This window comes from Erythranthe guttata, chromosome 3, assembly GCF_056151865.1.
Source record: "Erythranthe guttata isolate IM_541 chromosome 3, IM_541, whole genome shotgun sequence".
Lineage (NCBI taxonomy): Eukaryota > Viridiplantae > Streptophyta > Magnoliopsida > Lamiales > Phrymaceae > Erythranthe > Erythranthe guttata.
In genome coordinates this window covers 10,913,096-10,926,541 of record NC_142535.1, presented here as the reverse complement: position 1 = coordinate 10,926,541, position 13,446 = coordinate 10,913,096, and the positions used below count along the sequence as shown (strand labels likewise).

The 13,446-nt window shown below is 33.1% G+C and overlaps 1 protein-coding gene across 1 annotated transcript; it reads left to right on the top strand.

The window, feature by feature from the left end:
- Positions 1–3,849: 3,849 nt before the first annotated feature.
- LOC105961559 (uncharacterized) lies at positions 3,850–7,691 on the top strand. Its single transcript, XM_088815512.1, has 9 exons — positions 3,850–4,632; positions 4,729–5,413; positions 5,510–5,592; positions 5,756–5,764; positions 5,868–5,956; positions 6,077–6,150; positions 6,289–6,339; positions 6,470–6,546; positions 6,912–7,691. The coding sequence occupies exons 1-9, from the start codon at positions 4,275–4,277 to the stop codon at positions 7,433–7,435; spliced, it is 1,950 nt and encodes a 649-aa protein (XP_088671638.1). The 5' UTR covers positions 3,850–4,274; the 3' UTR covers positions 7,436–7,691.
- Positions 7,692–13,446: the final 5,755 nt, after the last annotated feature.

Genomic DNA, 13,446 nt, shown 5'->3' with positions numbered 1-13,446 from the left:
TTTTTTTATCATATGTTTTAATAGAGATTAGGGATTGAAATTGTGAATAATATTTTATAGAATTATTTATAATGGAAAGTTGAATTTAAAAGGTGGAAATAATAATTTATTTTTTAATGTAGACCATATATAAAAATTTGTAAATAAAAAATTAATATATAATAATAGATAAAATATCCATCCTATGTCTATAAGTATATATATATATATATATATATATATATATATATATATATATATATATATATATATATATATATATATATATATATATATATATATATATATATATATATATATGTAAAATAGTAGTAAAAGATTTTTTTTAGGGGGATCACAGCCCCGCCTGTCCCATAGAAGTTCCGCTAGCACTAACAGTAATTGTACTACAGTACACTAACGTAATTGTAATGTCGTTGACAGTATACTTGTACTGTTGTCAATTACAGTGACCGACAAGATTATTATTTTTTTTGGATTTTTTTTGGGTTTGATTTGTTGACAAGTCAATGCAATTATATTACTGTCATTGACGGTAAAATAACTGTAAATACAATAATATTATTGTCAACCACATCAATATTTGTTTTTTGATTTTTTTGTTGTTTGAGTTATTGACGAATTAACGTAATAATATTACTGTAATTAAACAAAATAATATTACTGTGGTTGACGGTAATATTATTGTTTGTTACAACAATATTATTGTGGACGACACTAATATTACTGTCAACCACATTAATATTATTTTTTTTGGCTTTTTATTATGTTTACCTTTGTTGAACGGTCAACATATTAATATTACTCTATTACACTATCATAATGACCTTTTGTTGTGTTAATATTAATGTGCTATAGATTAATATAACAATATTATTGTGGAAATCTGTAGTATAGTTAATATTATTGTGTTTAACAGTAATATAGTTAATATGACTGTTAACCACAACAACATTGCTGTTTAAACGGGGCAAATATGTTATAGAAAAAAAATTCAAAAAAACTAAAAAGTAAACGCCGGAGACCGGCGGCCAACAGCGGCGACGGGCGAAATTGTACTCAAAATTGAGTTTTGAGTCAAAATTGAATAATTTGTGAAAGTTATGGTCAAATTGAGGTTTAATTAAATTAAAGGATAAAATTGGAGTATATTAAAAAGTGACGGGCTATTTTAATCTTTTACACACCTCTGAACAATGTGTGAATTTTTTGGTAAAAAAAAATTGTTTTGAACCCTTTTATGAATAAGTATTCTATGCTTGTTTGTAATGGTAGTTAGTTATATATATATAATATTTTTTAGGTTTCGAAAATATATATAACTAACTACCATGTTGTTTACACCCTAGTGCAAACCTCTCCATTTGGATAATAATTTGACATACCCCCTAGCCCACCCTGAAGTACCCAGAATACCCTTTGAAATCAGTTTTAAACCCTAGCCAACCCATATCGGTCTTTATCTTCCTCTCTCAATTCCCAGATCCAAATCCCGCCCCCAAGGTCTCTAACCGGCGATATTGCTTCCCGAAGTCATAACTCTCTCTCCAGTGGTCGGAATTCGGTGGTTCAACTATCGTTGGATACCTCTCGTCGAGCCTTTTCTTTTGGTGGGTATTTCATCCAGTTTAGAGCGCTGCATCTGTTTCTGCAATTTTTTTTAGTCGGCGTATTTCGACGACGATGGTCTTACCAGAGGTGTAATTTGTTTTTCGCCAGTCAGAATTTGACGGGCTACCCACCGTTGGATTCCTCTCGTCGGGATCTATGTTTTGATGTCAAATTTCATTCATTGTTATATTTTCAGATTTATTTCTATATATTTTATATTTTATTTTATTTTTATATTTTAAGATTTATTTCTCTCGATCTCTTATTATTTGTTGTTTTTTGAGGATGTTTCTTTGTTTTTTGTTGATTTGCACTAAAATATAGCTTAATGAAGGCCATTGATCTTTTCCTTGAATGTGTCAAATTTTTTGGTTGAAGTTACATTTGCTTTGTTCAACAGACTGTATACATTACTGTACATTACTATAGTAACATGTAATTACATATGCATATATTTGTGTATTTTCGATTTATATTTTATTGGTTTTGAGATGATTTATAATATAAATATTGAAATTTGTAAATTTTTGTTGAGTTTATGAATTTCTTTTTGTATAAGCCAATATTCGTGTGTATATATAATTGATCGACTAAAGATATGGTTAAAAAAAAAGAACATAACTACGCATTACTATAGTTTACTACATATACATATAGTTATTTTCAATACAGTAAACATATTAATTTGAAATTAAAAAAGAAATTAATTTTTTTTTTAAATTAAAAAAATTAAAAAATTAAAAAATATATATATATATATATATATATATATATATATATATATATATATATATATATATATATATATATATATATATATATATATATATATATATATATATATATATATATATATATATATATATATATATAATAACAAACAGATTTATTAAAAAAAAAGATAAAAAATAATAATAATAATAAATAAATCAACGAAAATGACCATGCATAACCAGAAATACTGAATGCAGTTTGACCGAAAATTGCATATAATGGTAGTATAGTACTTTCGTTTTTTCAGGGAATATATCAAAGGATGATTTGTGCTTGGTTTATCCCTAGTTTATTTGATGACTAGGAGTATATAAAATAACCCAAGAATTAATATTTACCTAACACTAAATTTAGTAGTGTAATTAATATTATAATTTGAAAATTTCTATACAACAATAGTCATTGTTGTCAAACTCTTACAATTTATGATTAGATTCATCTATTCTTTTTGAGTTTTCGACATTAATTCAATTTGAATCGTTCTTAATAAAATTTCTGTTTCGCACGACTTTATCGATTTGTTACAGTTTCTCACATATTTTCATACGATTTATACAATTCAAAATTTGCCTTATTTGCATGTTTAAAAAACTATACCCCAAACTCTCAAGCCTTAATAAAAAAAGAGTTAAAACTATTTAGCATACTCAATTTATTGAATCAACTAAAATGGATGGTGTCACCCATAATTACACATGAATAAATAAACATCGGCATACAACTTTGATAGTTTGAGTTTCTTAGATTCAAATTGTAACTCTTTCAAACATAACTTTCTCCTTCCACGTTCATCCCAATTAATTGAATTTGGATTATAAAATAAATTCAAAAAGCTACAAATTAAATTATGTGTTTTGACTTGGAAACATAGTCATTTTTGTCTATTCAATAGATTTTTTCTTCATGTAAAAAAAACAGATTTTTTCTTCGAGGTGCAAGGTTTAAATGTATTTTCAAGACATAAAATAAAATTGGGTGCAATTTGAACGATTAAACATGTCCGAGCGTGTAAAGTGCCAAAAATTATTTCCGAAAGGTGCAACGTGCCAAACTTGTACATTTCAGAAATTAAGCTATAAAGTTGAGATAAGATTTAACATATTCTAAAGATTATTACCAATAAAATAAACAAAAGTCTAGAGGAATATTTAATTTATATTAACAGATTAATAAATAAAATATCAATGCCGACACTAACCTTAAAAAATGCAGCTTCGTATCCTTGCGGCTGAGAGAAAAGTGGGGGAGTCAAAGAATATTTACAAATAGTTGTTTTAGGGCATTAATTAATTAAACGACCTATATATATTATGATAAATGCAGGAAAGGTTATGTTTGGCAAACAATAATTTATCACAAGAAGTGGGATTAATTTGTCTTTATATTGTTATTAATAATATAAGTAGGGTTTAAAGAGTTATATAGCAAAGTGAGTTTAATTAGAAGTGGAAAAAAAAAAGAAGTAAAGCAAAAGTCATATTATTGCTTTTAATTTCACACACACAAAAACACAGAGAGAGAGAGGTGTGTGTATAGTATATAAATAATGTGTACACAGATCCCCATGGAATGCAGGAAGGGAATGCTACCCATTTCCCAGCATATATGTTTACTTTGCTGAAATTCATTCCTTTTGTTTTTGTTTCAAGGGACCAGTATATACCATATACTATATACTGTGTGTAGAGAGAGAGAGAGAGAGAGAGATGACATTCTTTGCATAAGAGAGAGAGAGAAGAGAGAGAAAGAGAGAGTTATAGTAAGAGTTGTTGTTTATAAGTAAGTATATCTGTAGCTAGTTCTCTCATGAAGTGATTACTATTTTTTTCTGCCAATGATTAACGAGTTGGGCTTGAGGAGGATCAGGAAATTAATTAATAAATAGTGAAATGAAGTCGTCGGCGGGCATGATGAACAACAACAACGATGGAATTGGAAGCAGCAGCAGTATTAATAATAATAATAATAATAATAATAATGGCGGCGGCGGTGGTGGTGGTGGTGATATAAGTAAGTGGTTGGGATTTTCTCTCTCACCACACTTGAAAATGGAGTCCAACAGCAGCAGCAACACTAGTTTCTATAACTCCTCCTCCTCCTCACAACACATTGATTTTAATGGCGGCGCCGCCCCCCAAACTAGTACTGCTCACTTTCTCTCTCCTCTCTCTGTCGTAATGCCTCTAAAATCAGACGGCTCTCTCTGCATTATCGACGCCCCCCTCTCCACATCTCATTCTCCTCAAGGTACATATGTCTCTCTCTCTCTCTCTCTCTCTCTCTCTCTATGTGTGTGTGTGTGTGTTTTTGATTTTCTTAAATAATATATTTTTTTTGATGAAGGTGTGAGGATGGGAGGAAGCTGTTCGTCGTCGGCACCGAAGCTGGAAGACTTCTTGGGTGGTACAACAATGGCGACTCATGGTCCGTACGGAATCATCCATCAAAATCCAAGGGTTTATAATAACCATAACCAAGATTCCTTCAGACAGCAGCACTATTATTATTCTTCATCTGGTCTCAACTACAACAACAACGACGTCGTTTACCAAACAACAAACAACGACGAACCACCTCCAATGATAATGCCCAACGACAACGGTAATGAAATCCCATGTTTTAAAACATGGGTTTATCATGATGATAATCACGACCACCACCACCATGCATTTCAACACCACCACCACCACCAGCAGCTGCTTATTAATAATAATATAAATAATAATACGGCCGTGTCGGAAAATAGAGGTAATACAACAACAACAATGGGAGCGGGGTGTGGTGGCGATTTACATAGTTTAACATTGTCGATGAGTCCTGGCTCACAGACAAGCAGCAGCAGCTGTGTAAACCTCACTGCTGACACCACCCACTGTGTGTCCATTGTCCAACAAAATAATATTATTAATATTAATAAGAAGAGAGGGTCTTCTGATAAATTAATGGCGCAGAAGCAAAGTACTGTTCATCACAGGAAATCTATCGACACTTTTGGCCAAAGAACTTCTCAGTTTAGAGGTGTCACAAGGTCTGATTTTATTATTATTTTTGTTTTCTATAATTAAGTTTCAAGATTTTATTTTTTATTTATTTAAATAAATATTTTGAATATGTGCACAAACAGACACAGGTGGACTGGTAGGTATGAAGCTCACCTGTGGGATAACAGTTGCAAGAAAGAGGGGCAGACTAGAAAAGGGAGACAAGGTTTATTAATTCATTAATTTTTTATTTTACTAGCTCAACAAAATTACTACATTCACTAATTAATTTTTTTGTTTTTTTTTTTGAATTTTAATTAATGTATTGTTATTATTGTTTGTCTTCTTGTCTGGATATGCTGTTCCCATCAAACCATGTGAATTTTCAGTCTATCTTGGTAAGAATTTTTTTACTTCTAATAATTACAAGAACATTTAAAAAAAAAAATAAAAAATTAATTTGTTATAATTTACTAATGATAAGCATATATCTAATTACAGGAGGGTATGATATGGAAGAGAAAGCTGCAAGAGCATATGATCTTGCTGCTCTCAAGTATTGGGGCCCTTCTACTCATATTAATTTTCCGGTATTTTTTCTATTTCCCATTTTTTTAATTTAATTACCTCATCTTATTGAGTTTAATTAATTTGCAGGTGATGATATATATAAATAAGAGTTATTTAATTATTTGCTGTTTTTCTTGCAGTTGGAAAACTACCATCAAGAACTCGAGGAAATGAAGAACATCAGCCGGCAAGAACACGTCGCTCATTTGAGAAGGTGCGAAAACATATTTTATCGATCACTTTAGTCATTAATCATTATAAGCTCGATTATTGCTTAGTTGCATCGTAATCGAGTAGCATTAATTATCGTCGGTTCTTGATTATTACGCTCACTTGTATGATCAATTTTCAGGAAAAGTAGTGGATTTTCGAGAGGCGCTTCCATATACAGAGGTGTTACAAGGTCATTTTTCTTCGATTTTTTTTATGATCTTTATAATGTAACAATTCAAAAAAATTGTTACTAAACAATTAAGTTTTTTTTTTTTTTTTTTTTTCTTTTTTGTTTTTTTTTTTCGTGTTAATTATTACAGGCATCATCAGCACGGGAGATGGCAAGCTCGGATCGGTCGTGTTGCAGGCAACAAAGACCTCTACCTTGGAACTTTCAGTAAGTAAATTAAATCGTCAAATCGAATTTTTGTTTTTTTGTTTTTCTTTTTTGAATTTTTTTTTCCGAATATCCATTCTACATGTAATTCCTAATAAAGATTAGATTCTAGCTTATAAAAAATAAAATTAAATAAAAATAATTGGTATTGTAGTGGTGCTTTTTATAAGGCTGATCTTCCATCAACTTTGACTGTACGTAGCTATAACTTGAGTGGGGATTCACAACTTTTATTTAAAGCTGTATTTCCGTGAGACAAAACGATAAAAGAGAACTAAAAAAAAGGTCTTTTGTCACACAACATTCTTGAATATTATTAGTTACTAATTAATCAATTAAATTTAATTTAATTTAATTTAATTCAGGCACACAGGAAGAAGCAGCCGAAGCCTACGACATAGCAGCAATCAAATTCCGCGGTGCAAATGCCGTCACCAACTTCGACATATCAAGATACCACGTCGACAAAATCATGTCAAGCAACACTCTGCCCACCGCTGACGTGGCGAGACGGATAAAAGAGGCGGACCCCACAACAGTCCATCAACTGGAAGAAAACAACGACGTCGGAAGTGGAAGTTCGTCATGTGATTGGAAAATGGTGCCACATGGCATAATTGAAAACTATCATCCGAATAATAATAATAATAATCCTTTCTCGGGGGGGCTGCACGATCTGATGATCAGTATGGGTTCGAGCCAAACGAAGAATAACACAATGGGGGCGCCGAATTTGTCGAATGCATCTTCCTTGGTTACAAGCTTGAGCAGCTCAAGAGAAGGTAGCCCTGATAAATACACTTCTTGGATTTCAAGCGATAAGATAAAGCCCGTTCTACTCACTAATAAGGCTCACTTGCCGGTTTTTGCTAATTGGAACGATGCCTAAATTAAATGCTCGTTTTTTTTTTTTTTTTGCTTAGCCTTTTGTGTAATGGAGGGACAAGGGTGGGATCCAGTTATCTTTTGTTTTTGTAACTTAAGTGCTTGAAAACTTTTTTCCAAGCTCAAAATTCCCTTTTTTTGCTCATATTCGGGTTCAAGATTCTGCAAAATGGAGGGAATTTTACGAGGGGGGGTCTATCTCTCATGATTAAATTCTTGTGAATGATTGACTCTGCATTATATATTTTGCTTTAACATTATATATAGTTCCTTTCAAGTATAAAAAAACCGGCTAATGTTTCCCAATAATGCAAAAAATAAAAGGGGCTAATGTTTCTTTTGACCACACTATGAACTCTACTAATTAAAATACATTGCACAATCATAAACATTCTCATTTTTTTTAGAGCTTTCTTGAAATTAAGTTTAAAGAAATTCCCTCCCACAATTCAAAAAGGTGTGGGAGTAGATTATTTGTTAAGTGTGTTTAGTTGGCATGCTTTTGGATTAATGGGTCCAGAGAACTTCAAAAATATCAAAGTGAGTCATCAGTTAAAACTAATTTGATGTTTGCTACATTATTGTACGGTACTTCAACTTAACTGATCTAATCCAACCACAATAATAAAATTCATCATCAATTTAAACCATTTGGTTAGTTGAATTTTGAAATCACATATTTCATCATGTGGGAGGAGAATTTGATAGTAAAATTTGCTAGGAACATTTGATGTATATATTTTTTTTGCAGAGGCATTTTTGCATCCTGATGGAGATTAGTTCGGCAAACATGGCCTAACTCATATAAATGGGCCCGATCATATAGAAGAGTGAGTTGTGTGCGACGGGGCAAATATTTCTTGGATCAAAGACCTAACAATTTCCGTAGAAGAAATAGGCTACATGCAATATGTTCATGGGGCGATCTCTGGGCTCATACATCTCTGTGGCAACATCAGCATTAAATTTTTATCGAGGTTAAATCAAGACCTAAAGATAGTGCACATATATATATATATATATATATATATATATATATATATATATATATATATATATATATATATATATATATATAGACACACATATATGATCATGGATAAGAGAAAGATGACTCCACCGATGAACCCGACTTATGCTTTCGCACGTGTAATGCTTTTGCAGGAGGGTGAATGAAACACCTACCTAATATGCCAACATATTTCGTGTGCCACCTAACCTCCAATCTCAATAAGCAAGAACCTAAAAACAGCGGTACGGGCTCGACTCTCAACCTGCCATGTCACTAATCTACTAGAATAAGGCCTTTCGCCCCTTCTATGTCTTCTAACTAGGAGTCTCTTAACCTGAGTAAGATTCATTAATAGTGTTACAAGTCCGCACATTACAAAATTATTATATATTTTTTCAATGAATCATCTCTTTCTCTTATACTCCGATCGTTGCAAAGTCTCTGCCGGGCCAAAATTACGGTGTTAGGTGTTGAGTGTATATTTTACACTCAAAACATGTCTTTTAAGAGAACTATTGGGAATATTTTATTGATATTTGGTATTTAAAATCTTGATTTGTTGGCCGTTAGGTGCGAATTGAAGAATCGGACGGAGCGAAGATCAAAACGGTCAAAAAATGGAGCAAAATCGGGATGAGCCAAGTCAACATGCAAGAAAGAACCTAGAAGGCCGTCTGGATTTCTTCTATAAATCTCAGACGGCCCTCCAAATTGCTGAAAAAGGATAGTAGTTCTCTGGAAGCTAAGTGAGACCGCCATTCTAGTTTTTATACTATATTTCGGGCAGTCGTCCAAATTGGCGATATGCGCTGTAAGGAAATTTTATCTGCACAAGAAATATTTTGCTTCCACGCCAAGTTTTGACCCCTATATAAGGGAAACACTAAGCACGAAAATAATGGTCCTTTTACACAATCTTAGAACAAATAACTACAAGCGAAGACGAATATAATCGAAGATTCAAGCATAGTCCTTATTGCTTTCTTTATAAACTTTGTTTATTTGATTTTTAGAATGACTGCGAGTAACTAAGCTTTTATTTCTAGAATTTTATTTGGACCATATGTAGGATTGTGTGAACCTAATTTTATGATTTTATGCAAATTTTAATTTCAGATTATTTCTTCTACTTGTTTTATTAAGTGCATGAAAGTGGCCACTTTATGTGCTTACTTGTTATTGCTGAATGCATGAATCGGAAGATCGGTTTAACAATTAAAACTGCAGTAGAAGAGCCTTTGTGGTATTAACATATGAATATAGTTAATCTCTTAAGTAGCCATTATTGAGATTTTTGCTTCATTTAATTCCATTACCTTACTTACATTTAATTCCATTACCTTACTTAAATAAATCATCTCTGGAACGGATTGGTACGGCCTTGGGAAACGTTCTCTTTGTTGATGACCGCATGCTAGGGCTAACACATTCAATGTCTGCATGGGTTTGCATTGAGATTGATGTCTCTAAGCCATTGCAAGAGAAATATTAGTTGCTGTGTCGAATGAGAAATTAAAGGATGGTGGCAGAGTGCTAAGTATGAAAGAAATTTTGGCTTCTGCACTCATTGTGGCTTATTGGGCCATGTTGAAAGCACTTGCTAAAAACTTAGAAATAATAATGTACGCAATGGTATAACAGTTGGGGAAAAAACAACAAAAGGGCTATGCTCCAAAACTCCTACGTCGCCCAATCCAAGGTACTTCTACTGCAGTTTCTACTCAACAAGAAACATACGCTGCACGTCAGAAACATGATCAAAGAACGATGGAGAAGAATCTTCACAAAAGCAAGAAGGGGCAGATACTCAACCCTCTTTGGTGGGTTTGACTTAATTGATACCCGTGATGTTACTAGTCAATACGAATAATGGAGTGATGACTACACATAATTGTACTGGGGTTGGTGTTCAAATCAACGAGGAAAAAATAGAAGAACTACAAAAGCTTGATAAAAATGATCAAGTAAGTATAGGATGGATTGAAGGGACACTCTTCGGAGCAAACTGGATCCTTAATACCTCTCGCAAATCAATATAGTGCTTTGCAATGTGATCAAGAAGACCAGAATCTTAGTCTTACTGATCCTGAAGGTGATCAAGAAGATGAGGATAACAATACTTTACCTAAATCTGATAGTGAGATGATTGTAAAGAAGACAAAACACGCTTATAACAATAAAACAAGTTCCACCTAACACGTATCACCGTGAAAGATCACCAAGAAATCAAATACCTTACTTCTTTGTTGATATGTCAGGTGTAGTTTGAAATATTCGGGGGTTGCTAATAAAGAATCAGTGAATCATTTGAAGAGTCGTATTAGTCAAACAAAATGTAAGTTTTTAATTCTTTTGGAGCAAAAATGTGCTCAGAAAAAGATCAAAAGAATTGCATTTCGATTAGGCTTCCAGTGTTTCATACATGGTGAAGACGTGAATAACATCATATGGCTATTGTGGAAAGGGGATTTTTCAAATGGAATTAATGGATATTCACAGCCAACGCATCACAGTTAAAACTATGTATTTGCATAATTCGCCTTTTGTAAGTAGATTTGTCTATGCCAGTTGATGTACGGTTTCGGCGTGAGTTATAGAGCCATCTAGCAGATTTGATGTGTCTTTAAATGATGCTTGGATAGTGATAGGAGACTTAAAAATGATTGCAAACGTACATGAGAAACAAGGCGGCAACTTTGTTGACATTCATTGTCTTCATGATTTTCAGAACATTATAAGTCAAGTAGGATGGCATGATGCGAGTTTTAATGACTGTAAAGTTCACATGGTGCAATAATATAAAGGGCACAAACCGAATATTACAAAGGATCAATAGGGCGCTTATAAATACGTAATTCCAAGAATTATTCCTATCGATAAAGGTTTACCATCTTCAACGGGTGTGTCCTAATCACTATCCCCTTCATGTTACGATCACACTGGAACCGAAGAAAACAAAAAATAATCTTTATTTTCCAGAGATAGTAGCTGAGCATGGTACATTTTATGACACCGTTAGGGATGCTTGGCAAGTATCGCTCATTGGTTCGCCAAGGATTATATTGAGTCAGAAGCTATATCACCTTCAACAAGTGCTAAATAAATGGAATATTGAAGTCTTTGAGAATAAAAGTAAAATCGAGATTCAACTTCATGTAAAAGACCTAGAACTTCAGTTATAACATACTTGGGATGTTATCATGCATGATCGACTTAACAGTTTCAAACACCACCTGCAACGATTAGAGGCTTCAGAAGCGTAAATGCTTTATAATTAGACAAAACTTGATTACGCCAATGAAGGGGATATGGATACTAAATTCTTTCAAACGACTATTAAGATCCGACGTACAATTCAATTGATGAAAATTGTTCTTGAAGATGGGACCCTAATAGACAATGCTACAGATATTGGTGAGGTCGATGCAAAGCATTTTTCAAACTTACTGCGGCATCTCCTTACCATAGAGACAACAATTTATTCACAGATGTAGCCGAAGGATTAACGAGCACATAATCAACAATTTTTGTGTCGTTCCGTAGATGGAAGAGATTAAAGCTTCAATTGATGGACTAAGTCCTAATAGCTCCCAGGGGAATGACAGGTTCACCGGTCATTTTTATCAAAGTTGTTAGAATATCATCTAATAGGAGGTGTTTAATTTTATTCGGGATGTTTTCATTAGAGGTAGCATTCGTCAAACCATCAATTCCACTACTCTTGTTTTACTTCTTAAACAAGATGGGGATCAAAAAATTCAAGATTTTGTCGTATAAGTCCTTGTAATTTTTTGGCCAAAATTATCTCCAAAATTATGGCGACCAGATTAGATACTCTCCTTTCGCTTTTCATTGATGAGGAACAATTTAGCTTTATCATAGGGAAAAATATTTCCTAATGTAATTATGGCATAAGAAATGGCTCGGGACTTGGATTGAGAAGTGGCCAGTGGCAATGTTATTTTAAAGATTGATATAGTTAAAGCGTAGGACCGTTTACAATCACGGTTCCTTCTTCATGGGATGCAAAGTTTTGATTTTTCCTATCAACCGTATGATCTCATGTATCAAAACATTTTCAATATCACATACTCATTTAAAATAATTGTTAGGTTGTTGGGCGTTTTAGGTCATTTCATGGAGTCAAACATGTTGATCGACTATCAACGATACTTTTCGTTATGGCGCAGCAGGGTCTATATGCCAATCTTAAAATGAAAATTGCAAGTCACTCCATTTACCGGTATAAGGTGGGAAAGGCATGGTTTTCGATCTCCCTCTTGTTTTACACTAATGATATTCTCCTTTTTACGAATGGGTCTAGCTCCTCGATCAATAAATTATTGCGGGTCATTACTCGTATGAGAAATCCTCTGGGCAACAAGTGAAGTTGATCAAAATTGGACTCTACCTTAGCAAGCACACATTGCCTAGACAAATGGTGATTGAGCGCGAATGCAGAATTAAAAAGATTATTTTTTCCTTTAACCTATATGGGCACCCCATCTCTAATAAACGGATAAAGGTGGAACATTATGAAGCTTTGATTGATAATGTTTGGAAAAACTTAGAAGGATGGAATACACAATTGCTATCTCTTGGTGGCAAAGTGACGTTGATAAAGTCAATACTCTCCACTATTCCAATTTACCTAATGGCTTGCACTAACATACCAAAGAGTTTCGTAAATAGGATGTTGTGAATTTAAGCCACAAAACCATCAAAATCAATAAAACACTGCAGACTATCAGTTGAAGAAAACACAGACACGGTGCCCATATCTAATGCAAAGCAATAAACAATAAAGAAGACAAATATTTATAATGGTTCAATCTGTATTACCACAAACTTATATCCACTGTGCATAGAGATGATCCAACACTCAATCTCACCACATCTAATCTCCTAGTTGTTGCAACTGTTCCCAGTGTTTACCTCACTTTCACTCTTGTTTACCAACCCAATTCTCAGATTCAACCTATGAGAATTTTCCTTGATTTCTT

Bases quoted from the DNA above. Each gene is read 5' to 3' on its own strand.
- LOC105961559 (XM_088815512.1), top strand. From the start codon at position 4,275: ATGAAGTCGTCGGCGGGCATGATGAACAACAACAACGATGGAATTGGA. The intron at 4,633-4,728 runs GTACATATGTCT...TTTTTGATGAAG, and splicing joins CACATCTCATTCTCCTCAAG to GTGTGAGGATGGGAGGAAGC. The intron at 6,340-6,469 runs GTCATTTTTCTT...TAATTATTACAG, and splicing joins ATATACAGAGGTGTTACAAG to GCATCATCAGCACGGGAGAT.